The following is a 27179-nucleotide window of genomic DNA, read 5'->3' as shown; positions in this document are numbered from 1 at the left end:
ATGGATAAAAACAGGACTGTTTTATAACATTACTCAGCATAAACCATCATGTACGTACCGCAAGGTCTGACACTTGCCAAAACTATCGCGGCTCCCGGCCGGCTGTAATCCCTGCTCGCTGCGAGTCTACCTGCTGGCAACAAGCCCTATATTATTCATTAATTATCGACTTTAAATCGTTAGCCAACATAGAGAATATTTATAAACCTCTTGTGCTGCCAAGTAAACTAGAGAAGGAAATACATTTTTGGAATAAAACATTTTATTCACTGGCCTTTGACCCAGACGTCTTTTGAAACTATGGAAGCAAAGTACATTGTGTCTCCTAGATTTACAGTACACTTTACTTTTGCAACCATTTATTGCTCCAATGCTTCTGAAAAATGCAAATGAGCAAGTCTACTGTTTTCGGTACACAGCGTCTATGCAATCTTATGTGCCTTCATGATTGCAGCCGACACAGACAATACTTGCATCTAACACCTCTCCTACTGTTGGCTGTAAGAGGACACAGATGGGAGAGTGTAGCGCCGCCTGCCTAACTATTACCGCCAGCCTCTGTTTGGAGGCATTTTGAAGGATGTTACGAGATGATGGAAATTAAAAGAGGAAAGTGATTGCACTTTTTGAAAGTAATTAATATTCACTTAAAGGGGTTGTCCAGCCTTAGGATACAAGTCAGTAGCTCCTCTATGTGACTGCAGACTTATGCGGTGTGAGGATTCTGCGGTGACAGCACTGGTCATGTAACCGCAGATTTGAATTTTTCCGGCCACATTCCAATTAGATGCGTCCAACCTTGCTCAATGCACTTGCACTGAGCTGAGTCACACAAGTCTAGTCGGTACATGACCACATGTATGCAAATTACCTATTTGCAATAATCAGAACCTCCCACTCCCGTCTCCAAGACTTTACACGTGCTGCGCCAATTCTTTGGAATGCACTACCCTGATCAATACGATTAGTCCCCAATCCCTACAATTTTAAGCGTGCCCTAAGAACTCACAAGTTTGCAATTAGATATAGTGCCTGCAGACTTGTATCATAAGGCCGGACAACCCCTTTAAGATTTTCCTCTGTCTAGGCCTGTGTTTGAGATTTATAAATAACCAGTTCTTAAAGTGGTTGTCCACGATCATCTTCTTCCAAAAACAGTGCCACTGCAGGCTACAGATTGTGTGATGCACTGCTGCTCCGAACTATCCACTTCAATGGTGCAACCCGTGGACAGGGGAGGTAACAGCGCGTTCATGCATTACATGGACCACAGCTGGTATCAATGGGAAATGTGTAAGGCTTCATTTTTTGATGTCCGGTTCTTTCATAGATTATAACAGATCGACGAAGGTCTCTGGATTGCAAAACACAAAGGAAGCCTGTTAAATAGAAAGAGCACAATCCCCCTTAGGTATTTTTTGCATATGTGAACAGTACATTATATAGCAGTTCCGGCGGATTAGTGGTCCTGCTGCCTGTTCTCTGCAATAACCTGAGATTCGTGTGTCTATATGTCGTAGCTCCATTACAGGGTTTATATACAGAGGGCATTGTCTGCGCAGAGCCTATGTGCACGTGTCCATTTGCTTCCTGATGAAACTGGAAATCAGCTTCTGAGGTCTCTTCTGGAATTCTGTAAGGACCCCGTGACTGTGCGTGATCTGATCGCCCTGCAACCTGTCAAGAAGAGTCACGCAGACCACGGCAGCTGAAATACAAGAAAGGTGACTGTATCATGCTGTTTGCTAGTCACAGACGTTTAATGTATAATATCAGACTGAAAAAGAGCAGCCTGGTGATGTGGAAGGGATAAAACAGCTTACAAACACAACCACACACATTTTTGGCACCCCTGATTGTTTATTATATAAAAAAAAGCCAACGACCCTGATTCATCAAAACAAATTTGTCAGAATTGGTGGCATCTGACTCCTATGCGCCCCCTCATCAAGACCAGCGAGAAAACAGCCTTGTAGACTCAGGGTCAGAGTTTTCAGAAATAGGTGGAAAAGTACCAACTGTGCATCATTAGAGTATTTTGGTCCATGTTTTCTTCGTTTCATTCATGTACTTTTGGATTGTACTTTAATGGGACTGTGTAGCCGTTTAAAAGATAAGTCAGTCGATCCCTTTTGGAGACTAAAGTGCTGCTTGAGCAGCGAGAAATGTTTTGAAGTTCCATCTAGAAGTGCATTGGGGAGTGACGATGCACTTACAGCTCCTCAGCCCGCCGCTGTGTTCTCAAACTAGCAGCACCCTCCCATGGCTGATTGACAGGTCAGTGGATATGCATCAGAGAGAATGACACCATCAATCGGCCAGAGCAAGGTGCTGCTATTTTGAGAATACATCAGAGGCTGAAGAGCTGTAAAGCTCATATACATTGGACTTATGTTAGCAGAAGCAGAACCCACCGATATTGACAGGTTCGGCTGACAGTCTGTGTATGGGGGAGTCGGCAAAATTATCTTCACGAGTGACGTCGATCAGACATGTCTGATTTCGGACTGCCGATCACATTGTTCTCCCTGAGATAAGCCACCAGCCAACGTTTCAACAAGCGGCTTTCTCATAGAGAACACGGGAGCGCTTGGCCGTACAAGCGCTCCTGTGTGTGGGTAGTCGTCTGAGATGGCTGTCAGCCAAACGGTGTTTCAGCCGACAGCAAGCTAATGTGTATGAATGGTCTAAGTGTCATGCCCCAATGCATTTCCAGAATGAATTTTGGTACTTCTGTGAAGCTCAGCCACGGGCTAGGCTTCATAGGAGACCATGATTTTCTCTATATATTGCAATCCTGTGTATTACAATATATTGAACAAGTGCGTCAGATGATTTCAGTTTTCGAGTTCATCAAAGACACTAAAAACTAAAGTAAAAATTGTTTTTTAAAAAAACTTAAATGTATTTTTCCTCTTCTTTTCATACAAACAAACAGCAGAATAAACATTTTCAGCATTCATCTATTCACCCATAAAAGTCTAATCCAACAAAATATAAAATTATTTAAGCCTTTTTGGTAAAAGCCGTAAATAGGAAAAAAAAACATCAGAATAGTGTTGTTTGTTTGTTTTTTTTGCTCACTGCAAGTCTGCAACTCCACCAAAAATGCAATAAGAAGTGAACACTTGTATCTAAAAACGATACCAATAAAAATGCCAGCTCGCCACATCAAAAGCAAGCCCTCACCTAGCTCCATACATAGATGGAAAAATGAAAACATGGGTCTAAGAAACCACTGTAAACCATTTTTTTAAATACATTTACAGGGCTTTTTCAACACTTAAAAGAAAAAAATAACTAATTTGGTATTGTAATAATACTGACCTGAAGAATCATGTTTCAAAATCTGATCGCACAATGAATACCGTAAAAATAAACCTCCACAAAAAAATGTAGGATTATTTCTCACTGCACTTGGAATTTTTTTTTTACCATTTTCCAGTATTTCAGTGTTAAAATGAATGGTGTCATTCAAGACAAAAACTCAACTTGCAAAAAAACAACCCTTCGTACAGTGGCGTGTAAAAGTTTGAAAATGAAATTATCTCCACAAGGGCTAAAGTTAAAGATGACACATTTCCTTTGTATTTTAGACAAAAAAACTCTTTTTTTATTTTCAAAATTCCAAAAAGAAAAATGGGTCGATGCGTTGGGTTTGGGCAACCATGGAGATTTGTGTGTTCAGGTAAAGTGAACCAAGGTTTCAGACCTTAATTAGCCTGTTAAGGTTATGGCTTGTTCACTATAATCATTAGGAAAGGCCAGGTTATGCAAATGTCCCAGCTTTATAAAAACCTTGCCTCTTCTAACCTTGTGCCAAAAACCAGCAGCCATAGGTCCTTCTAAGCAGCTGCCTAGCACTCTGTAAATGAAAATGGTGCAGACCCACAAAACGGGAAGGCTATAAGAAGGTAGCAAAGTGTTTTCAAGTTGCCCTTTCCACAGGTAAAAATGTAATTAAGAAATGACAGTTAACAGGAACAGTGGAAGTCAAGATAAGGAAGAAGACCAAGCTTAATTTTAGTGAGAGTTGCTCGTAAGATTGATAGAGAAGGAAATCAGAACACCCACTTGACTGCAAAGGATCTTCAGAAAGATTTAGCAGACTCTGAACAGTAGAACAATGTACAACAACTCCAGAGGCAATTGAACAAATAATAGCCTTCATGGAAGAGTCATCAGAAGAAAACCTCTCCTGCATCCTCAGCATAAAATTAAACATCAGATGTATGCCAAAGAACATCTAAACAAGCCTGATGCATTTTGGAAACAAGTCCTGTGGACTGATAAGGCTAAAATAAAACTCTTTGGCCACAATGATCAAAGGTCTTTGTGGACAAAAAAGGGCACAGAATTTCAGAAATAGAACATCTCGCCAAACATTAAGCTTTGGGGTGGATCAATCATGCTTTGGTCGTGTTGCAGCCAATGGCATGGGGAACATTTTCGGTTAGAGGGAAGAATGGATTCAATGAAATTTCAACAAATTCTTGATTCTAACATAACACCATCAGTAAACAAGCTGAAGTTGAAAAGAGGAAGACTTCTACAAATGGATAATGATCCTAAACACATGTCAAAATCTGCAATAGACGATCTCAAAAGGCACAAGCTGAAGGTTTTACAATGGCCCTTAAAGCCTCCTGAGCCGAACATCATTGAAAATCTCGTTGCTAGACCACAAAATAGCAGTGCGTGCAAGATGACCCAGGAATATCATACAACTGGAAGAATTTTCCAAGAAAGAATGGCTGAAAATCACTCAAACAAGAATTGAAAGACTCTTGTCTGACTACAAAAAGCATTTACAAGCTGTGATACTTTCAAAAAGGTGTGCTACTTGGTACTCATTTTCCTTCTTGTAATTTTTAAAACGTAAAAGATGACATATATATACACATATCCAGTTGTGCTCAAAAGTTTGCATAACCCGGCAGAATTTTTGCTTTCTTGTGTACATACCCTGGTGATTTTGGCCTGATAATATGCAAAGAAGCTGACACAAATAGGTTTGAATGGCTGCTAAAGGTAACATCCTCACCTGTGACCTATTTGCTTGTGATCAGTGTGTGTGCATAAAAACTGAGTGAGTTTCTGGGATCCAGACAGACTCTTGCATCTTTCATCCAGCCACTGACGTTTCTGGATTGTGAATCATGGGTAAAGCAAAAGAATTGTCAAAGGATCTACAGGAAAAGGTAGTAGAACTGTACAGAACAGGAAAGGGATACAAAGATATCTAAGGAATTGATAATACCAGTCAGCAGCGTTCAAACTGTGATTAACAAATGGAAAATCAGGGGCTCTGTAAAAATAAAACCACAGTCAGGTAGACCAACAAAAATTTTGTCCACAACTGCCAGGAAAGTTGTTCGGGATGCAAAGAAAAACCCAAAAATAACATCAGCTGAAATACTGGACTCTCTGAAAACTAGTGGTGTAGCTGTTTCAAGATGCACACTAAGGAGGCTCTTGAAGAAAAATGGGCTGCATGGTCGAGTCGCCAGAAGAAAGTCATTACTGCACAAATGCCACAAATTATCTTGCATACAATACGCAAAACAACACAGAGACAAGCCTCAAAACTTCTGGAACAAAGTAATGTTGGAGTGATGAGATTAAAATTGAACTTTTTGTCCACAACATAAACGTTACATTTGAAGAGAGGTCAACAAGGCCCATTCCTACTGTAAAGCACAGAGGCGGTTTGCTGATGTTTCGGGGATGTGTGAGCTACAGAGGCACAGGAAACTTGGTCAAAGTTGAAGGAAAGATGAATGCAGCACGTTATCAGCAAATACTGAAGGCAAATTTGCAATCATCAGCCCGGAAGCTGCACATGGGACGTACTTGGACGTTGCAACATGACAACGATTCAAAACACAAGGCCAAGTAGATCTGTCATTGGCTACAACAGAACAAAGTGAAGGTTCTGGAGTGGCCATCTCAGTCTCCTGACCTCATTATCATTGAGCCACTCTGAGGAGATCTCAAGTGCGCAGTTCATGTTAGACAGCCCAGGAACTTACAGGACCTGGAGGCTTTTTGCCAAGAAGAGTGGGCAACTTTTACCATCTGAGAAAATAAAGAACCTCATCCTCAATTACCACAAAAGACTTCAAGTTGTCATTGATGTTAGAGGGGGCAATACACAGTATTAAGAAATGGGGTATGTGAACTTTGAGCAGAGTCATTTCGATATCTTTGGTTTTCATGATGATTTAAAAACAGAAAACACAGTAGTTTGACAATAAATGGCTTCACCCAACCACTAACCGTGAGTGGACAAAAGGTTTTGGTGTTATCATTCATATTTTCTGGGAAAAAAAAGGTCAAGAAAGCAAAAATTCTGCTGGGGTATGTAAACTTTTGAGCTCAACAGTGTGTGTGTGTGTGTGTGTGTGTGTATATAAAATTGTAAGTTGGTTACCAGTCAGTGATTGAAACCAGTTTTAACTGCTTTGAACAGGCACTCACACCTGTTCAAAGCAGTTAAAACTGGTTTGAATCACTGACTGGTAACCAACTTATGATTTTACTTAAAAAAATGCTTTGTCCCAATTAATTTGCACAGCACTGTAGCATATGGCTTCAGGGGTGCGGTTTACAGAGCAAGAAGAACGGAGCAATTAAATTGTATATATTTAATCCGGAAAGGTAGGAATAGACAGTGTTTATAAACAATATACAAAGTTGTTATAAATTTGGAACAAAGCAATACTGTATATGCAATCACATAAAATAAAAGGAATAACAAAAGAAAAGTACTAAACCTATGTCACGGAAATGGCTCTGCTTGGTGGAGGGAAGAACTCCGTAGATCAGTGTTTCTCAACTCCAGTCCTCAAGACCAACCAACAGGTCAAGTTTTCAGGATATCCTTAGTATTGCACAGGTGATAATTTCATCATCTGCTCAAGCATTAATTCCACTAGCTATGCAATACTACGGAAATCCTGAAAACATGACCTGTTGGTGGGTCTTGAGAACTGGAGTTGAGAAACACTGCCTTAGATTAATGAACATGACCACAGAAAACTGTTTGTTACAGAACTGACAAAAGACAAAAACCCAAACTCTGATTTTTATTAGATCGAGTTTATGCCCATATACATCCCCTTAGTGAGCTCATATGCGGGGCTGGTTGTGGGATGTGCTGGGTTTTTAGAAGATTATGAGATCAATTTTCAGGATACCTTCACCCCTGGAGGTCCTAGGTGGGAGATATTGTTATATTCCCTGTCATGGCTTTACCTTTCTATATCATGGCATGGATAGTCATCCATCTGACGATTTTAAGTTTGAGGTATTTGGCTGACCTTATGGTGATGTGAGTGAATGTGTTATCTTCATCCCTTTCCTACAACACCAAAAATACATCTCCCATAAGTACTGTATTAATGCAAATCCCAATCATCACTGACCACTGGCTACGGAGTGTCTGAGATAATTCCTTTGAACAGAGGCAGCCCCTGTACTTTGCCGCCTCTGAATATACAAATCCTAGACTTCATGACTAGTACTCAGCAGATTGCCCGTTGTAAATACATGTTCACTGCGGGAGTTCCTACTTCAATAGAGGTTGAAGTATCAGGTTTTTCCCACTTCCCAAGTAATAATTAATCACATATGTTCAATGTGAGGGTTATATGTCCCCTCTCCAGAGGTGTCTTTATGGATTTTACAAATATTCTCTACGACAAGTAGCATCAGTTTGATGTCACAGTGTAGTTGTAAAATCACATGAAGTGGCTCTTAAAATAGTTATAGGAATACAAGCCTTTATAGTTTTTGATAGAATGTGGATTTAAATACATTTTTATCTACCCGATGTACACCTTTAATATTCAGGAGTGCCAATAATGTTGACCACAACTGTAAGAGTGGCAGAGCCGCCCCACAGAGGCCACCACCAATCTAATCAGGGTACCTATTACCATTAGAAATACAGAACATTTTGTAGCACAGATTAAACTACTCATGTGCTTAACAAAATCTCCAAGCAGAATGCAACAATGGACATGGCCGCCGTGTCGTACATTAATTCACCATACGCACTTGCTTATAGGAAAATAAATACCTTTGAGTCCACATAAATGGCACATGGCAGCAAAGACCGAAGACTCCATCTCAATGTTCCTGACTCCCGCGATGTACGCCTTCTGCAGATACTCGCATTTTTCTTCTTTCGAAAATGAGCAGAGTGCGCCATCCAATCTCCCCTGACCTTAGAAATAAATTACTTTTATCTCTCTCGTCCGTATTTCATTACTCACAAACAAATATGTAATTATTTTATTTCAAAGGAGTCATTTGTGCCCAGCAGTTGATGTTGACTACTATGGGGCACCATACAAGATAGTAATAGATGGACTGATCTCCGTGCCAGAGATGAAGTATTCTAATAGGGCAACGCCAAATCCTCGAGAGGACGGCATTGGAATAGGCTAGTAAAAAATTGGATCAAACTTTTGGGATATCCTGACTCCTGGGCATTAGCTCGTTGTGACAGCACAAGCCATTTCCTAGATTTGGCCATATATATGTATGACTGGACAAAAAAACGGAATCGTGATTGTGTGGATCCTCGCTTGGCATCGCCAAAAATCCAACTGATTTACAGCACACAGAAAGCTCCCACTAGTGGAGGCAACAGCACTATCATGTAAAAAACAATTTGTCTTTGAAAAGGATTTGGAGCTGTAAAGTAAAATGAATCTTTTTTTGCTTGCTCATCTGACAACAGTATGATGTAGAGGCAGAGATCCTGATTGCAACTATATATCACTTTCTGGACTGTAGTTTTGATAAAATCATAGTTGTAAAATGCAGATCTAGCAGTTCTCTTGAATGCTGAGCCCTGTGCAAAATGCAGATCTAGCAGTTCTCTTGAATGCTGAGCCCTGTGCAAAATGCAGATCTAGCAGTTCTCTAATGCTGAGCCCTGTATAACCCGCCCACACCACTGATTGGCAGCTTTCTCTGTACTTTGAAACAAAGCTGCCAATTAGTGGTGAGGAGAGGGGTTATACAGAGCTCATGAATATGGAGGACTACTTGGCAGCAGGTTTACTAGTCCTTTAGTGATAATCTCCTGCTGATAAAAGTGTGATTTTATCAAAACTAAAGAAAGCAGCCTAGTAAGTGGAAATCATGGCTGGAATCAAGGTCTATGCCCCTACATCATGCTGCTCTCAGATTAGATGACAAAAGTCTAGTGACAAAGACAAGTTATGTAACTATCAGCACATGAATATGTCATAAATAACAAGATGTTGCAAGGTGAACTTGGCCTTAAAGTGTAACTGCACTTTGACACGTCATATATACACATTAGATTTTCAAATTAATAAAACAGAGGAGCAGAAGTGTTCTGAAAGTGCAGTTACACTTTAATTTAGCGGCTTATGGACTGGTTGTGTTTAGATCGGACATCTGCTTATAATGTCAGATAAATACCATCAGTATATAAAGAATCACTCCGGACACCCACCTTCATAGAAGTCGTAGGTGCACATGGTGTGACCAATAAGAGTCGGAAAATCATTGATCTCCTTGCTGCAGCGTAGAAGGCTTTCTGCAAGTTTCTGGTCCAGCTGAGTGTTCCTGATAACCACCTTATCTAAAATAACCTGCTCAAATTGCGGTCTGAAAAATGCATCCACTGCAATATCTGTGATCACGACCGTCCCTGGTTCAATGCCTGCAATGCATACATGAAGGTGAATCAATACTGGATCAATGCTGCACACGAGTGATGTAACAGAAGGCGGAATATTTACCAACAATGTACCAAAGGGTCGTAAACTATAGTAAACCGAAAGCTTGAATAAGGCTATGTGCACACGCTGCGGTTTTTGCTGCGGCTCTGCAGCAGTTCTGCTGACAGTGTACAATAGCATGTTATCCTATGTGATTTACATTCTGCTGTGCACATGCTGCGGATTTTTAACTGCGCAAAAGCTGCGGTTTTGAATCCGCAGAAAGAAATGACATGTCACTTCTTTTCTGCGGATTCTGCTGCGGTTTACCATCTCCTCCATTGTAGAGGTGATAACCCGCAGGGGAAAACCGCAGGCCAATCCGCTGGTAAAACCGCAGGTCATTTTACCTGCGGTTCCGCAGATACAAATCCGCAGACCAATCCGCAGCGTGTGCACTTAGCCTAAATCTAGTGCTCGAGGAGAAACTATAGAAATATAATAATATGTCAGCGCGTTGTAATAATGCTAAATAAGCAGATGTCAGGTCACAACAGCCAGCTGTCATCAGATTTATATATTCAGACGTTGGGACATCGATAGGTTGGTCTGTGTTTCAGAAATTGAGAGCTGCAATTATTGTGTGATCTCCTGACATATCTGTAGGTGACAATTCAGGGACATCCTTCTTTATCACTCTGTGCTGTTACTCGGTTATTCCTCCTGGAAATATAGGAATATATTGATAACTGGATATAGCCGGTACCCTTGTCAATGGGAAACGACTCTGACCTATCAGGGCTGGTGCACCCTACTAACAAGCCAAATACTAGCGTCTAGTTGTCATACATTTTCAGGAAGAGTAAGCGAGGAATAACAATGTATCCTTTTAAGAAAAGGATGATTAATAACAAACAGGTTATGTTAGAGGAGTTATTCTGAATCCCAAGGATATGTTCCCACAAGATTAACGGAATAAACTTTATAATATAGTCGTCACTTTTAAAACTTAGTGTCACCCTGACTATATCAGCGCACTATGGAGGTTCTGACCCTATTTATCAGCACTGGTCCTTACCGATTCCCCCCGATGTTCCAATACGTATGATCGTCACATCTCTGCACTTGGCATGATGGAGAAGCTTGATGAGCTCGTGCAGCATTATAGAGATAGAAGGGATTCCCATGCCATGCTGCGGAAATAGAAATCTTTGTGTTAGGACCTCTCTCACCCCCATATAGCCACCATACCTGCATATAAGCTCACATACCGCCCTGAGGACATTTACTTCCAAACCAGCAGATGCCCCCCTCGGAATCAGAGTCTGATACCACCACAAATGCTAACATGCCACCAAATGGACTATATACCTCCATATAAACCAACACAGCACCGTATAATAGACCAGTGATGGTCAACCCAACATTTTGGATGGGCAATACTTGCCAACATCCCCATCGTTTCAGGGTTGTCTCAAAAAGGGTGGTTGAAGGGAGTTTGCAAAAATACATGGAAGTGGGCATCTGTCATCTGTTTAGGGTGGGGCTTTAAAGTTTTGTGGATGGTTAGATATTTAATTAAATAGACGTATTCAGAAGCTAAAAAGTATTTTTATAATTGAGTTTTATTAAATATTTTTGCTCCGAATGGCATTTACAGGCTTTTTGTTTCTCCGCACATTGCTGGCTGCAGAATGACTTAACTGAGTAACCATCAGTGAGCTCATTCTCATAAAGAGATTTTAAGGATGTCAGTCTTTTTTTCCTAAAATGCAAAAATAGTTGCAATTTTCATCAGTGTTTTTGATCTGATTTTCCGGGCTCTGGAGTCGGAGTCGTGGAGTCGGAGTCGGTGCTCATTTTGGTGGAGTCGGAATTGGAGTCAGTATAAAATGGACCGACTCCGACTCCTAAAATATATAATAAATTGGGTACAGTAGTTCAATGCAGAATGTGCTGAATATTTTTTCATAGGAGTTTGGGAAAGTTATGAAATGTCCTATAAATGACTGTTCTATTCCTGATCTAAGGCTATATTCACACACAGCGTTTTTCCTGCGTTTTTTGAGGATACGTTTTTCAGTTGCAAAAGCTGATCAGCTTTTTAAAAAACCGCATCACCTGAAAGGTTTTTGAGCTCATAGATAATGTTCTCAATAGCAAAAGCAGATTAGAAATCTGCTCTATCTATCCATTTATCCATATCTGTCTATCCATATCATATCTGTACCAAAAAGAATGAAAGCCAGATAGCACACAGACTAACACTCCTTTTTTTTAGCACCAGTCAGGTACACCTCATAGCTGCCCAAAAGGACGCCCAGGACAGGCATTGCTCGTCTTTAGTAACATCAACATCAACTGATAGTTGGAATAAATAGACTGCATTCACCACCACATCTTCTTAAGGTGCAGGCTTTATTTTCAAGTGTAGGGGTGTGAAGTATGAGGTTCTGCAGCAGCTGAGGTGTGCAGTATGAAATTCTGCGGAACAGTATGAGGTTCTGCCCCCCCCCCGGTTTGATCCTGGCTACACCCATAGTGTGAATGTAGCCTGAGGAATCGGATCTAGGCTTTATCTCAGCCGAGATAAGTCATAGTGTGTGTGTATGTGTATATATATATATATATACACACACAGTACAGACCAATAGTTTGGACACACCTTCTCAATCAAAGCGTTTTCTTTATTTTCATGACTATGAAAATTGTAGATTCACTCTGAAGGCATCAAAACTATGAATTACCACATGTGGAATTATATAATTAACAAAAAGTGTGAAACAACTGAAAATATGTCTTATATTCTAGGTTCTTCAAAGTAGCCACCTTTTGCTTTGATTTCTGCTTTGCACACTCTTGGCATTCTCTTGATGAGCTTCAAGAGGTAGTCACCAGAAATGGTTTTCACTTCACAGGTGTGCCCTGTCAGGTTTAATAAGTGGGATTTCTTGCCTTATAAATGGGGTTGGGACCATCAGTTGTGTTGTGCAGAAGTCTGGTGGATACGCAGCTGATAGTCCTACTGAATACACTGTTAGAATTTGTATTGTGGCAAGAAAAAAGCAGCTGAGTAAAGAAAAACGAGTGGCCATCATTACTTTAAGAAATGAAGGTCAGTCAGTCTGAAAAATTGGGAAAACTTTGAAAGTGTCCCCAAGTGCATTGGCAAAAACCATCAAGCGCTACAAAGAAACTGGCTCACATGAGGACCGCCCCAGGAAAGGAAGACCAAGAGTCACCTCTGCTGCGGAGGATAAGTTCATCCGAGTCACCAGCCTCAGAAATCACAGGTTAACAGCAGCTCAGATTAGAGACCAGGTCAATGCCACACAGAGTTCTAGCAGCAGACACATCTCTACAACAACTGTTAAGAGGAGACTTTGTGCAGCAGGCCTTCATGGTAAAATAGCTGCTAGGAAACCACTGCTAAGGACAAGCTACAAGCAGAAGAGACTTGTTTGGGCTAAAGAACACAAGGAATGGACATTAGACCAGTGGAAATCTGTGCTTTGGTCTGATGAGTCCAAATTTGAGATCTTTGGTTCCAACCACCGTGTCTTTGTGCGTCGCAGAAAAGGTGAACGGATGGACTCTACATGCCTGGTTCCCACCGTGAAGCATGGAGGAGGAGGTGTGATGGTGTGGGGGTGCTTTGCTGGTGACACTGTTGGGGATTTATTCAAAATCGAAGGCATACTGAACCAGCATGGCTACCACAGCATCTTGCAGCGGCATGCTATTCCATCCGGTTTGTGTTTAGTTGGACCATCATTTATTTTTCAACAGGACAATGGCCTCAAACACACCTCCAGGCTGTGTAAGGGCTATTTGACCAAGAAGGAGAGTGATGGGGTGCTACGCCAGATGACCTGGCCTCCACAGTCACCAGACCTGAACCCAATCGAGAAGGTTTGGGGTGAGCTGGACCGCAGAGTGAAGGCAAAAGGGCCAACAAGTGCTAAGCATCTTTGGGAACTCCTTCAAGACTGTTGGAAGACCATTTCCGGTGACTAGGCTCATCAAGTCAATGCCAAGAGTGTGCAAAGCAGTAATCAAAGCAAAAGGTGGCTACTTTGAAGAATCTAGAATATAAGACATATTTTCAGTTGTTTCACACTTTAATTACATAATTCCACATGTGTTAATTCATTGTTTTGATGCCTTCAGAATTAATCTACAATTTTCATAGTCATGAAAATAAAGAAAACTCTTTGAATGAGAAGGTGTGTCCAAACTTTGGTCTGTACCGTATACAAGTACATGTACACAGTGTATTACATATTTACAATTTATTACAGTTTTTTGTGTTCTAAAGTTGTATTCCAATAAATATATATTCTGTTCTATCTAAATATCTTGATTATTGGATCATAGAAATGATTAAATGTCTGATGTTCACATTGAACTACAATAAATTTTTCACTTAAATATAAGCAATATGTGTGGGAGTCGGAGTCGGAGTTGGAGTCGGAGTCGGTGTAAGGGAAATTGAGGAGTCGGAGTCGCAGGTTTGGCTTACCGACTCCACAGCCCTCGTCAGTGTTTGGTCAGTGTGTTAGTTTTTACCATCAGCTTTTCTCATATGCAAAAAAAATAAACAGAAACAAATCTGATGAAGGTTTCTCCTACCAAAAAGTCAGCAAGAGACAGATGGCAAATGAATGGCACCCTAAACCTAAAATCTGATTTTTTTTATTGACCTAAAGACTGTTGGTATTGACGAGTTAGATTCAGGACATGGATCAAAATCGAACATGTCGTGATGAGGTGCTGAAAGACCCGGACATGTGAACAACAAAGTACGGGTTCTATCCGAGAAATTCATGTATAGAACTCGGACCTGAAAAACTTGCATTTGTTTTTTTTACCTCTTTTCAGCTGATTTAGCATCACAAAAAAAAGTTTAATGATGGGGGTTTTGTGGTCATAAATTAGAACGAGCTCACTAACAAGGGAACAACAAGTAAAAATCGGAGAGGAGGAGGGGTTTGTCTTTATGTAAAGTCTTATCTAAAGTCCACTTTAAGGGAAGATATTAGCGAAGGGATTGAGGATGTCGAGTCCATATGGGTCGAAATACAAGGAGGAAAAAATAGTAACAAAATTCTCTTTGGCGTCTGTTACAAACCCCCGCGCACACCGGATATGGATTATGTCGATTTATGCCAGTATAAGAGGGTCTTGGCCCACAGCATTGGCCACACAGCCCCCGAGGAAGCCCTTTTGGAGAAACGCATCGGGATTTTGCCAGTACCGCTTGACCTGTCCACATGGGTAAGCGACACTGTTCTTGTGCACTTTTTCTGTGAATTCCTTCTGGGTATGATGCAGATTACAGGGTATATAGGGGTCTATTTAACTTTGATATTTGAGAGGCACCAGTAGCATAGTAAGGGACCATTGTCCCATTTGCGTCCATATTTGAGGATGTTTACTTTAATCTCTTTATGAGATATGAGCAATTTTATGCACAGGCACTTTATCTTTATTAAAAACCTATTACATTTATACCCTGTACCAGACGTTATTTACTGGCTAAGATCTTGTGCCCATTGTGTCGAGTGGTTTGTTGTTTCCACCTTATATATACTCATTGGAATTGTGATCATATGTATTTTATATAATAAAATTGAATGTATATTTTTGCACAAAAACAATGGTTTTGTGTGATTTCTCGTTAGAGTAAATACTCTTTTGGGCATTGTAACTCAGCAGGTCTTTTGTAGGTGTTATCATAATAGGGAGTTGCCTGACTATATTTCTTGCATCTATTGTGATGATCAGTTATAGGTATGAAACTTGGTGTTAAACTAAGGCATATAGATGAAGCTGCAACCCATAATGAGGTCCTTGTTATGGGGCACTTTAACTACTCGAATATTAACTGGGAAACGGAGACCTGCGAAACCCATAAAGGCGACAGGTTTCTGCTAATAGCCAAGAATATCTTTCACAATTGGTGCAGAATCCAACCAGAGGAGCAGCACTTTTACACCTAATACTATCTAACAGACCTGACAGAATAACAAATCTGCAGGTCGTCGGGCATCTAGGAAATAGCGACCACAATATTGTAGTTTCACTTGTCTTTCGCTAGGGGGACAAGTCAGGGAGTCACAAAAACACTGAACTTTAGGAAGGCAAAGTTTGACCAGCTTAGAGATGCCCTTAATCTGGGTGACTGGGACAATATCCTCAGAAATAAGAATACAGAAAATAAATGGGAAATGTTTAAGAACATCCTTAATAGGCACTGTAAGCGGTTTATACCTTGTGGGAATAAAAGGACAAGAAATAGGAAAAACCCAATGTGGCTAAGCAAAGAAGTAAGAGGGCAATTAACAGTAAAAAGAAAGCATTTACACTACTAAAGCAGGATGGCCCCGCTGAAGCTCTAAAAGGAGAAAAATTCTTTATCTAAAAAAATAATTAAAGCTGCCAAAAAGGAAACAGAGAAGCACATTGCTAAGGAGAGTAACACTAATCCCAAGCTGTTCTTCAACTATATCAATAGTAAAAGAATCAAAAGTGAAAGTGTAGGCCCATTAAAAAATTGTGAGGAAAGTATGGTTGTAGATGATGAGGAAAAAGCTAATATATTAAACACCTTCTTCTCCACGGTATTCACGGTGGAAAATGAAATGCTGAGAGACAAGGAAAACCCTATATTAAGGGTCACCAATCTAACCCAAGAAGAGGTGCAAAACCGGCTAAATAAGATTAAAATAGATAAATCTCCGGGTCCGGATGGCATACACCCACGAGTACTAAGAGAACTAAGTAATGTAATAGACAAACCATTATTTCTTATATTTAGAGACTCTATAGCGACGGGGTCTGTTCCACAGGACTGGCGCATAGCAAATGTGGTACCAATATTCAAAAAGGGCTCTAAAAGTGAACCTGGAAATTATAGGCCAGTAAGTCTAACCTCTATTGTTGGTAAAATATTTGAAGGGTTTCTGAGGGATGTTATTCTGGATTATCTCAATGAGAATAACTGTGTAACGCCATATCAGCATGGGTTTATGAGGAATCGCTCCTGTCAAACCAATCTAATCAGTTTTTATGAATAGGTAAGCTATAGACTGGACCAAGGTGAGTCATTGGATGTGGTATATCTTTATTTCTCCAAAGCGTTTGATACCGTGCCACACAAGAGGTTGGTACACAAAATGAGAATGCTGGGTCTGGGGTAAAATGTGTGTAAATGGGTAAGTAACTGGCTTAGTGATAGAAAGGAGAGGGTGGTTAAAAATGGTATATTCTCTAACTGGGTCACTGTGACCAGTGGAGACCGCAGGGGTCGGTGTTGGGACCTTTTCTCTTCAACATATTTATTAACGATCTGGTAGAAGGTTTGCACATTAAAATATCGATATTTGCAGATGATACAAAACTATGTAAAGCAGTCAGTACAAGAGAAGATAGTATTCTGCTACAGATGGATCTGGATAAGTTGGGAACTTGGGCGGAAAGGTGGCAGATGCAGTTTAACATTGATAAATGTAAGGTTATACACATGGGAAGAAGGAATCAATATCACCATTACACACTGAACGGGAAACCACTGGGTAAATCTGACATGGAGAAGGACTTGGAGATTCTAGCTAATGATAAACTTACCTGGAGCAGTCAGCGCCAGGCAGCGGCTGCCAAGGCAAACAGGATCATGGGTTGCATTATAAGAGGTCTGGATACACATGATGAGAGCATTATACTGCCTCTGTACAAATCTCTGGTTAGACCGCACATGGAGTACTGTGTACAGTTTTGGGCACCGGTGCTCAGGAAGGATATAATGGAACTAGAGCGAGTACAAAGGAGGACAACAAAATTAATAAAGGGGATGGGGGAACTACAATACCCAGAGAGATTAGCAAAATTAGGATTATTTATTCTAGAAAAAAGATGACTGAGGGGCGATCTAATAACCATGTATAAGTATATAAGGGGACAATACAAATATCTCTCCGAGGATCTGTGTATACCAAGGAAGGTGACGGTCACAAGGGGGCATTCTCTGCGTCTGGAGGAGAAAAGGTTTTTCCACCAACATAGAAGAGGATTCTTTACAGTTAGGGCAGTGAGAATCTGGAATTCCTTGCCCGAGGAGGTGGTGATGCGAACTCAGTCGAAGGGTTCAAGAGCGGCCTGGATGTGTACCTGGAGCGTAACAATATTGTATCTTACAGTTATTGTTAGGTTCTTTAGAAGGACGTAGATCTGGGGATTTATTCTGACGGAATTTTATAGGCTGAACTGGATGGACTAATGTCTTTTTTCGGCCTTACTAACTATGTTACTATGTTACTATATTTTTAGTCCAAAATATATATATTTAAATAAAAAAAATTTAAAAAAAACAAAGTGCCCGAAGGTGCCTAAATCTTTTTAATATGGCCTTTTACTCCACCGGCGAATGGCACATCGCCATCATATCATAACGACACACTTCTCAAAAACTTGAAGAATCAAACTGGTCTAACTGAAAAATAAGGAACAAGAGCCAAAGCGATTGGGCAAAACGGACCACTAGAGGGCGCTCGTCTCCACTTTTCTCATAAAAACTTGTTTTCGCAGTAAATAATAATGAAATGTTCCTTCTGTGAAAGATGCAATTTTATGACCTGATATAAATAATGAAAGAAAGTCATTTAAACCTGGCGACTATCGATTGAGTCTGTGCAGTTTGTTATCTTTCATTTTTCAAATAAAATGACACTCACGCTAATAGACAGCACAGGGCCGGCTTTGTACATGCTGTATCTGTCTGTGCCAGCACAAATATCAGCAATGTCACTTCCATCTCCGTCCAGGCCCAGCTCCTGGTGTATGAAAATTGCAAAATCCCTCATTCTATTTGGACTTCCACCAACGCAGACAAACTGCAAGGAGAAAAGAAAAAGAAGAGAATTTGAATTCCTCCCTTCCTTGCATGTATGTAGTCAGAAATAAATGGAGCAAAATTATATTAGAAATCAACATTTTAAAATAATTGTAATGGATTGGAACAAAACAGCGCCCTCTTGCGCTCTGGCGGGGTCTGGTATTGCTGGTCAGCCTTTCATCTTAACTGTGGACAACCCCTTTAATTATCACATAAATGAAGCACAGCAATTAGCTACAAATATGCTGTATATTGCCTATAGCGGTGTCACACCTACTATAGAGGTAGATTATATGCTTAGAATGGGCTTCCTCGCTTTATTTAGCCAAGTCATGGGATTTACCAGTAGCTGCCACTAGGGGGAGCTCGCTCCACACAGAGTCTAGACTCTACACAACATCTGCTGAGTTCAATACTGTCTGTAGAAATCCATGTGCTGTGAGCTCCCTCTAGTGGTGCAGGAAGGCAGCCTGAATTTTATCATTTCACTATACAGTATGATGGTGTGAAGACAAGCAGGGGATTTGGAGTTGTCTGTAGTATTAGTTTCCAAAAAATGTTATTGACAAAGCGTGCTTATTATACAATGCTGATATTATAAAGTCCGCAGGGGGGGGGGAATGTAGTTTTAAACAGTATAAAGAGATATTGCTGAATAATGTAAAGAGGTATAGGTGAATAATGCATTTGGTGCAGCCCCCTTATCCCTGGGCCCCTGTGTATGCTCCTGCCACTAGGGGGTTCAGTTAATGTCCTCCAACAGTTCTCTCTGTAGAACACCAGCTGTTGATACTGAAAGCCGGAATGTTTGTAAACACAAGCAATGTCGCCATTTACCTCTTCTTTTAATATGATCTCTGCTCTCAAGAACAAAGAGATTTTTGATTCTATACTTTACAGTTTGTATCTTAGCTTACTGGCCACCGCTGCAGTCTATAAGAGGTGGTCGATCTTCTAGGCAAGGAGCGCAGTGCTTACAAGCTCTTCCTAGTGGAGCTTGCTAACGCCGCACTGAAGCTGCACGGGCAAATCTGCCTCTGTTAGCAGCATGATGTTACAACCAGCGGCTCAACCACGCCCAACTGTCAATCATCAGGAGTGCACCGTCCCTGGTGAGTAGGAAGCTGTGAGGCTGGGGAGTGATGCGCTCCTGAGAACAGAACATGGGCCAACCCCTTTAAATGGTTATTTCACTCTTACGTATTAATGGCAACTTTCTGTTGTTTCAGAAATTTCACATGTACATTAGCCACAATGAAAAAAAAAAAAACTTGACTCCCAGTGCAAAGGTTATTTTCAACCTGTGACATCGCCTATTGTGACTGCTGGATCTTGTTATCAGGTGCTACCGTATTTGTCATTGGAATCCTGCCTCTGCTGATAATGAGTCTGCTGAAAACTCTTCCCAAAAGGACAGAAAGTAGAAGTCTAAAAAAAAGCCAGTGTGAAAATTGAAAAACTTGAAATTTTATTTATTTTTTAACTATAGATCCTGATATGAAAAATAAAAACTGTTGCCAAAAAGGTAAAAAAAATTTAAACCCAATTTTTTTAAAAAAAATCGGTCATTTTCGAATTATAGATTCCCTTTAAGACTAAATTTCAATGTTGACGATACAAAAAATTGATGCATTTTTTAAGCAGATGATTTGTTTCAGAAATTGAACAAGTATACATTCAGCATGTCAGTCATTACCTTAACATCCCCAAACATGGAGGGCAAGTCGTGTGTCCGTGTTCCCAAGTCAAAGTGGTAGAGGATATCCTCAGATAACAGGTCCAGATGGGGATTTTTAACATATCCAAATCCATTGCTGAGGAAGAGAAACAAAGGACACAGGAGGTCACTCCTTTATGCAATATATGGATCTATATAGTACGGATGTGGCCAGTTTTGTTTTGGTTTTTGTCTGCATTTTTTTAGGTTAAAAATAATTTTTGCACTCTGGTTTCATAAAACTTTAACACCGTTGACTTTAACAAGTTCTTTGCTTCCCTGCACATTGCTGTCCGCTGAATGAGGTGAGTGATTCCTTCAATGAGCTGGATCTGACTGCTTTTTTTTCTGTGCTTCTTTGTGTTGATTTATAAACTCAAACCTCCTCAAAGTTGAGCCAAACTTTGATGAGGTCATAAATTAGCTGAAGTGAACTCTCTATAAGAAAGATTAAAAAAAAGTGACAAATTCCCCTATCAGAATGAGCTCACCGACATATTCTCAGTTAACTCATTCTGCAGCCGACATTGAACAGGGAGCAAAAGAGCTTGTAAAAGTCAAAAGGTGTAAAAATATTTTAATTAACTTCAACTGGAATAATTATTTTTATTACAAATTAAAATTAAATGTTTAAAAGCAAACACAAGCAACACCCAAAGGCGTCCATATTCTATAACCTACCACATTGGTTATGTATGAAGTGTTATTATGATAAGGATGGATTTGTTTATAGATTTTCTTTTTTTTACTGAACACTAGATTTCAGCTTTCTAAAACACCTTTTTTTACAGATAGACATGCGTCTGATAACTGTGGCGGTACGTGAAATTATTTTCCACCACTTTTCGAAAGACATGAGATAATTTTCAACTGAAAAAGCCTAAAAATTATCATCACTAGTCCTAAAAATGTCACCCTTGGCCTACACTATGTGCGAAAAAAACAACAAAAATCAATGAAATAACAAAATCTAAGCTTTACTGGGGCAGAATGATCGATATATCAATGTAATTCTAAAACAATAAAGTAAAAATGATAAATGCTAAAAACTAGTACAGACACCAAGTTTCTCCTAGCCGCACTGTGGATAATGACGAATCACCATTACTATCCACATTTTCACAACAGATCAGGAGATGCGAATTTAATACTCATACTTTTAAGCTATGACTTTTTTTTTGGGGGGGGGGGGGATCATCTCTAAAATTATCCTCCGTGCATGGAAAAATCTTCCCATTCATTTCTATGGGAAATCCACTCTGCTGTTCATAGTAGGGGATTTTTTAAAATTTTTATTTATTTCTCCGGAAAAAGTTTTGAAAAACGCCTGTTGGGAAAAGTAAGTGCACGTCACTTCTCTTAAGCGGATCCTGAAGGAAACCTCGCCAAACTAGGCAACAAGTTAGCAAAAAAAAAAAAATGCTGCAGAAAAAAAACTTTTTAGGAAAAGAAAAACTTTCTTCCAAAACAACAAAAAGGAATATTTCCTTCAAAGGTTTCCACTTGAAAAACTTTTGAATGAAAAACAGTGTGAACTAAGACTTATAATGCATTTAGCGTGTTTTTTTTTCTCTATTACCTTCTCTTCCACATCGCGCACTTACTTTACATAACCGTAATTGTCCCTTTCGGCCAAGTTTGAGCTGCCGCATTCTGCTAGGATCGGAGCCATCGCTTATCCAGAGCTGCCTGAATCCTCGATAATTAGCTCCTCTTATTCCAATGTTACTTAAAGAGAATTGCTCTTGTGATGTCACCGGGAGGGAGGTGCTTATAAGGGATGATGACATCATAAGAGGAATGCCGTTCCTGGGCCTCTGATTGGCTGCTCTTTGGGGGGTGTTATCTGGGTGTATTTAGTAAATACTGGTTACTGATTATTTACAGAATTGGTTACTGTAGTAAATACTTGTGATCTTTTAGAAAAGTCTGGTTACTGATTGCTGTAGTGGAATGCTGACAATATGTAGTCAATTCTGGTTGGTGTCACATATTTCACACATTTCTGGTCAATGTTTAAAGTAGATTTCTATTGGTCCCCACCGCAGGGGCGATGTGTTATAAAGGAACATTCCATGAAAAGCGAATGCCTAGTGCACAGAACCTGATGACCTGCGGACGCAGAGATGCCAAGGAAGGAGTCATGGACGTCAAATTCCCAAGGTCACAGGATATCTCTTATCCCTTGGAGACAAAATCACAAGTTATTCTTTCTCTGCTGGATAGGGGATAACTTGTTGGTTGTTGGTAGCCCAACAGCTTGCACCTCCCAACAATCCCAATATCAGGGCTGTGGGATAAGGAAAGTCATCTCACCACGTTCAGAGGCACCTTGTCTTGTAGAAGTTCATCGCACGGAAGCTAGCTAGTCTGGGAGGTGAACACGAAGAAAAAGAGATTTTCCTCCAGCGACAACAAAACAGGTAAAAATTGAAAACTCGCTTTTATTAATCCAATATTAAAAAATGAATGCACTGTCCACCATGAGACATCCAACCGACGCGTTTCACCTAAAAGCTTTAATCATGGTACCATGGTGTCATGGATGTCTCCTGGTGGCCAGTGCATTCATTTTTTAATATTGGATTAATAAAAGTGAGTTTTCAATTTTACCTGTTTTGTTGTCGCTGGAGGAAAATCTCTTTTTCTTGGTGTATCTAATATCAGGGCTCTGAGACCCCAAGAACGGGATTTTGCGGCTACGTTTTGAATGAAGCGGAGCAGAGGTGCACATACTTAGCCTCTGCTTCATACGTGGGCTATGGTACAGTGCTCAGCTTTCTCCGGCAGCCCCTTGTTTTCAGGGTTCCTTGATTTTGGGATCATTGGGGTCCCAGCAGATGGATCCCCAGTGATTAAGAAGGATAGGGATAGGAATTTAATACTCTGCGCTGTAACAACACAACACATCAATTGGTTTGGTTCAGTTCAGAATGTTTTATGCTTTTTTTTTTTTTAACCAAAGAGTATGCAGGGGGTACGCAACATAGGAGTAGCGGCGGCATCACAAGTGAAGGATATGCTGCAGATTAAACTGCTGGATTTTCTGGATGAAATTTGATCACATCACATTTTTTACAGAATAAAGAACAGAAATGATCTTGCGCTGCAGAGTAAATGTCAACTGGCAATTTATGCTGCCGATTTTTTTTATGACGGATTTAACGGGTCCATATATTATGGAACCACGGGAGCGTCATGTGCCGCCATACAGCACGCGAACGTGGCATCATATTCTTCTAGACGGCAGGACGGTATGAGATGGGACTTGACACGCATTTATTTCGCACAGTCATATGGAATCCATGAAATAAAAAAAAATGACCTTTATAAAAAAAAAAAAGTGAGACACAGCGATGCAGGTAATAAGAGCCAGGAGGGCAAAGTCCTTGCTTTACACCTTTTCTCCTGTCACATTTCACTCGTCTTTGTGGCTCTCGGGGGCCTCAGAGTTTCTTTTCATAATTCATTTACATGACCGCAGAACCAGGAGCTGTAAATGTATCTGTCCCTGTGTATTCCGCATATCATTGCACCTCAATGAGCCATTGGGGGTCTTACGGGGGTATAAATACAACATCTTACAATGTTAGGGGCAAAGTCAGAACACAAAAATCAGGGTTTGGCTTTTCTATGTGCACCACCACATGGTGACCACACAACAATGCCTGATGGTTGCCCTATTCAGTGTTGTAATGTGTGGGGGCCACAAGAGCTTTTACCCCAGGTGCAAAATTCTTAAAGTAGAAAATTTAAAAAGAACCAAAGAAAAAAAGAACTGAGCATTGGCATCTCTAGCGACGATAATCCGGGGCAGTGAACATGCCTGGACTCCTGTGCATGTGCTCCGAAGCTCCGAGCGAGCGACACTATAGACTGGCAGAGCAGAGCGCCATAGGTCTGCCCCACCTCTCCTTCTCCAGGCTGCAGTAGATTTACGCCTTACAAGACATCTGTATCCTGGTACAAGTGGTTCGATGACGTCACAGCTTTGCGCCACCTGCGCCATCCTACTCTATGTCCAGGTTAGAAGAAGACTTTGTCACTCAGATTAGGTGAGTATAAACTTTCTCGTGGATGGGTGACACAAAGGTAGTATTATTACTTTTGGGAGGACACTTAGGGTGCATCATAACTTTTCAAAAGGGGCTATAGTACTTCCTAAAGGAGGCAATCAGGTCAGGGGACATTATTACTTAAAGGGATTGTCCACTACTTGGACAACCCCTTCTTGATCTAAATGTTTGGTCTTGATAATAAAAGCCTATACTCGCGTCCCTTGCTGGCGCCGTTCCAGCGGTGTCATCAGTCACTCTCCCTGGGGCTCCCGCGCTGTTGTGACACGTGACCCCAGCGCCCAACATGAAGAGGAAGTGAGAGAACAGCTGGACTTCCGCTTCTCGGTATAGGTTTTTTATTTTATCAGGATCAAGTTAGAGATATAAGAAGAAGTTGTCCAAGTAGTGGACAAGTTATTTAATCAATGGGCCCATTACTTTCCTCACCGCGGGCGCTGGCAACCCAAGCATTACCACTGGCCTAATTAATACTTTCCAAACAATAAACTGGAGGATGCAGCTATACTTAGGTCGAGGGTCCTCAGTACACATCCCGTCCTCCTCACACGCTGCCCTGTTCTTTGGTACTCCTCATATAGCCTCCAATGTATCCTCTTTATCCATCTTTTCAGTGCCTAATCTCACCCCCAGCAATCTCCGGTAGGTCTACATTTAATTGGAGTGCAAGCAAAGCTAAAATGATGGACAGAGGAATGGCAGGAATGGTATTCACCTCACTGACCATAACATACATCTACATCTCTCTATTTAACTATAAAGTTACATTTTCAAAACTCAGCTCAGCTGCACTGACAAACACAGCTCTGCTACATCGAGAAAGTCCTCTTTTTTACAGAGCATCACATAGGATCACCTGTCCTCCATCAAACACGGGGAGAACATACAAACTCCTTGCAGATGTTGTCCTTGGTGGGATTTGAGTCCAGGACCCCAGCGCTCTAGCGCTAACCACTGAGCCACCGTGTTGCCCTTCCCCATTATGCAGCACACCCATCAATCTTATCAATAATGCATGGTTAGCAGAGGAGAGGTCTGTACACATATACAGCAGGGCGTGTGGAATATTTCTATATATATGTAATTTGACATTTACACATGCATTACTAACCAGCAGAGATTGCCCGCTCCCTGGACACACTATATGGTGCCTAATTTGTTTTCAATTTGGCGGCATTCACAAGTCACAGTCGGCTTACTTTTTTTTTTTTCCACAATAAGAGAACTGTGGCATTTTTGCTACAATTTAAAAAAAAAAAATGAGATCGCTGTGTATGAATGCAAAATTAACATCGTTTTAATTGATTCAAGGGGAGGGGTGCAATTTGCTTAATCTGCTGAAGGCACAAAATACATTTTTCCAACCAAACCCTGTAAAGATTTAGTTAATTTTTTTTTTTCGTTTTAAGTACAAAGTGTAAATTTTACATATAAATGCAGAAACCTGTATGCAAGAACTACATAGTAGTGCAGAGTGCTGAGGGCACATTCACAGACAATATTACCGATCTGGATACAGGGCTAATAAAATTCTATGGGCGCTGTAAACCTTATCTGTATGTGACACTGATTTTATATAGGATTCCCACTCACTTTACAACAATGATCTGGAATGCAGCGTTACTACCAGGAATATAGAGCCGGGGAGTCGGTGTCCAGTTTGGTGGAGTCAGAATTAAATGGACCGACTCTGACAATATATAATAAATTGGATACAGTGGTACAATGCAGGATGTGCTGTAAATTTTTTCATAATAATTTGGGAAAGTTATGAAATGCCCTATAAATGTTCTGTTCCTGACCTCAGGATCTCGGCTTTTAATCGAGATGAATCTGTGCTGCACTTTATGCACATGCTCAGTAGTGACCTGTCCTGTGGGGTCGGAGTCAAGGAGTCGGGAGTCAAGAAAACTGAAAAGTCGGAGTCGGAGGTTTGGAAAGTCTTAAAGACACTGGGGCAGATTCAGCAATGCATCTATGACAATATTTCTGCTGTAACATAATTAAAAATATCTTAAGGAATATTTAAGGAAATGTTGCTAGCAATTCAGATTCATCCACATGTGCTACACTAGAGAAGAAGCATATGTAATTTTTTTTACAAAAAATATTCAAGGAAGATTTCCCCTATTTAAAAAAAAAAAGTACCATATATGAATCCGGTCTTATTGTCCCAATAGGTTTTTATTCGCGACGTCCTCTCTGTTGATAATGTTGAGTCCCCAATTCTATCTGGACAGATCAGGATTAAGGGCAGACAGTTCCCAGGCATTTATAAAACATTTAGTATTTATTCTCTGTTACCTGCTCGTCCACATCACGCACTTACTTTACGTAATTGTCCCTTTCAGCCAAGTTTGAGCTGCCACATTCTGCTAGGATTGGAGCCATCGTTTATCCAGGTCTGTCTGAATCCACAATAATATCTCTCTTGGGTACTTTTATTTCTATGTTACTGGAGATTATAAACTTCAGTGAAGGAGAAATACTGTTCTGATGTCACCGGGAGGGAGGTGTTTATAAGAGATGGTGACATCACATGAGGAATCTCGTTCCTGGGCCTCTGATTGGCTGCTATTTGGGGGGTGTTGTCTGGGTGTGTTGGGTAAATACTGGTTATTGATTATTTCTAGAGCCGGTTACTGTACAAAATACACGTGATCCTGTCACAAAGTCTGGTTACTTATTACTGTAGTGAAAGGCTGAGATTATGTGGTAAATTCTGGGTTCTGATTCCTGAGACATGTTTCACACTTTTAATCATTCTGGACACTGTTTAAAGTAGATTT

At 40.5% G+C, this 27179-nt stretch overlaps 1 protein-coding gene across 1 annotated transcript; it reads right to left on the bottom strand.

Moving 5' to 3' along the window:
- Window positions 1-1531: 1531 nt before the first annotated feature.
- On the bottom strand, window positions 1532-26864 carry UPP2 (uridine phosphorylase 2). Its single transcript, XM_073545661.1, has 7 exons — window positions 26720-26864; window positions 20294-20411; window positions 18437-18595; window positions 10783-10897; window positions 9497-9706; window positions 8084-8230; window positions 1532-1708 (listed from the first exon to the last, which is right to left on the bottom strand). The coding sequence occupies exons 1-7, from the start codon at window positions 26779-26781 to the stop codon at window positions 1566-1568; spliced, it is 954 nt and encodes a 317-aa protein (XP_073401762.1). The 5' UTR covers window positions 26782-26864; the 3' UTR covers window positions 1532-1565.
- Between the last annotated feature and the right edge of the window lie 315 nt (window positions 26865-27179).

Source organism: Dendrobates tinctorius, unplaced genomic scaffold (assembly GCF_039654945.1).
Source record: "Dendrobates tinctorius isolate UK_male_01 unplaced genomic scaffold, ASM3965494v1 ptg000143l, whole genome shotgun sequence".
In the NCBI taxonomy this organism is placed as follows: domain Eukaryota; kingdom Metazoa; phylum Chordata; class Amphibia; order Anura; family Dendrobatidae; genus Dendrobates; species Dendrobates tinctorius.
The sequence above is the reverse complement of the archived record's forward strand: the minus strand, read 5'-3'. Positions and strand labels throughout refer to the sequence as shown.

Bases quoted from the DNA above. Each gene is read 5' to 3' on its own strand.
- UPP2 (XM_073545661.1), bottom strand. From the start codon at position 26,781: ATGGCTCCAATCCTAGCAGAATGTGGCAGCTCAAACTTGGCTGAAAGG. The intron at 10,898-18,436 runs GTGAGTGTCATT...CTATTTCCGCAG, and splicing joins GCCCTGTGCTGTCTATTAGC to CATGGCATGGGAATCCCTTC. The intron at 8,231-9,496 runs GTGGGTGTCCGG...TTTATTTCTAAG, and splicing joins CACCTACGACTTCTATGAAG to GTCAGGGGAGATTGGATGGC.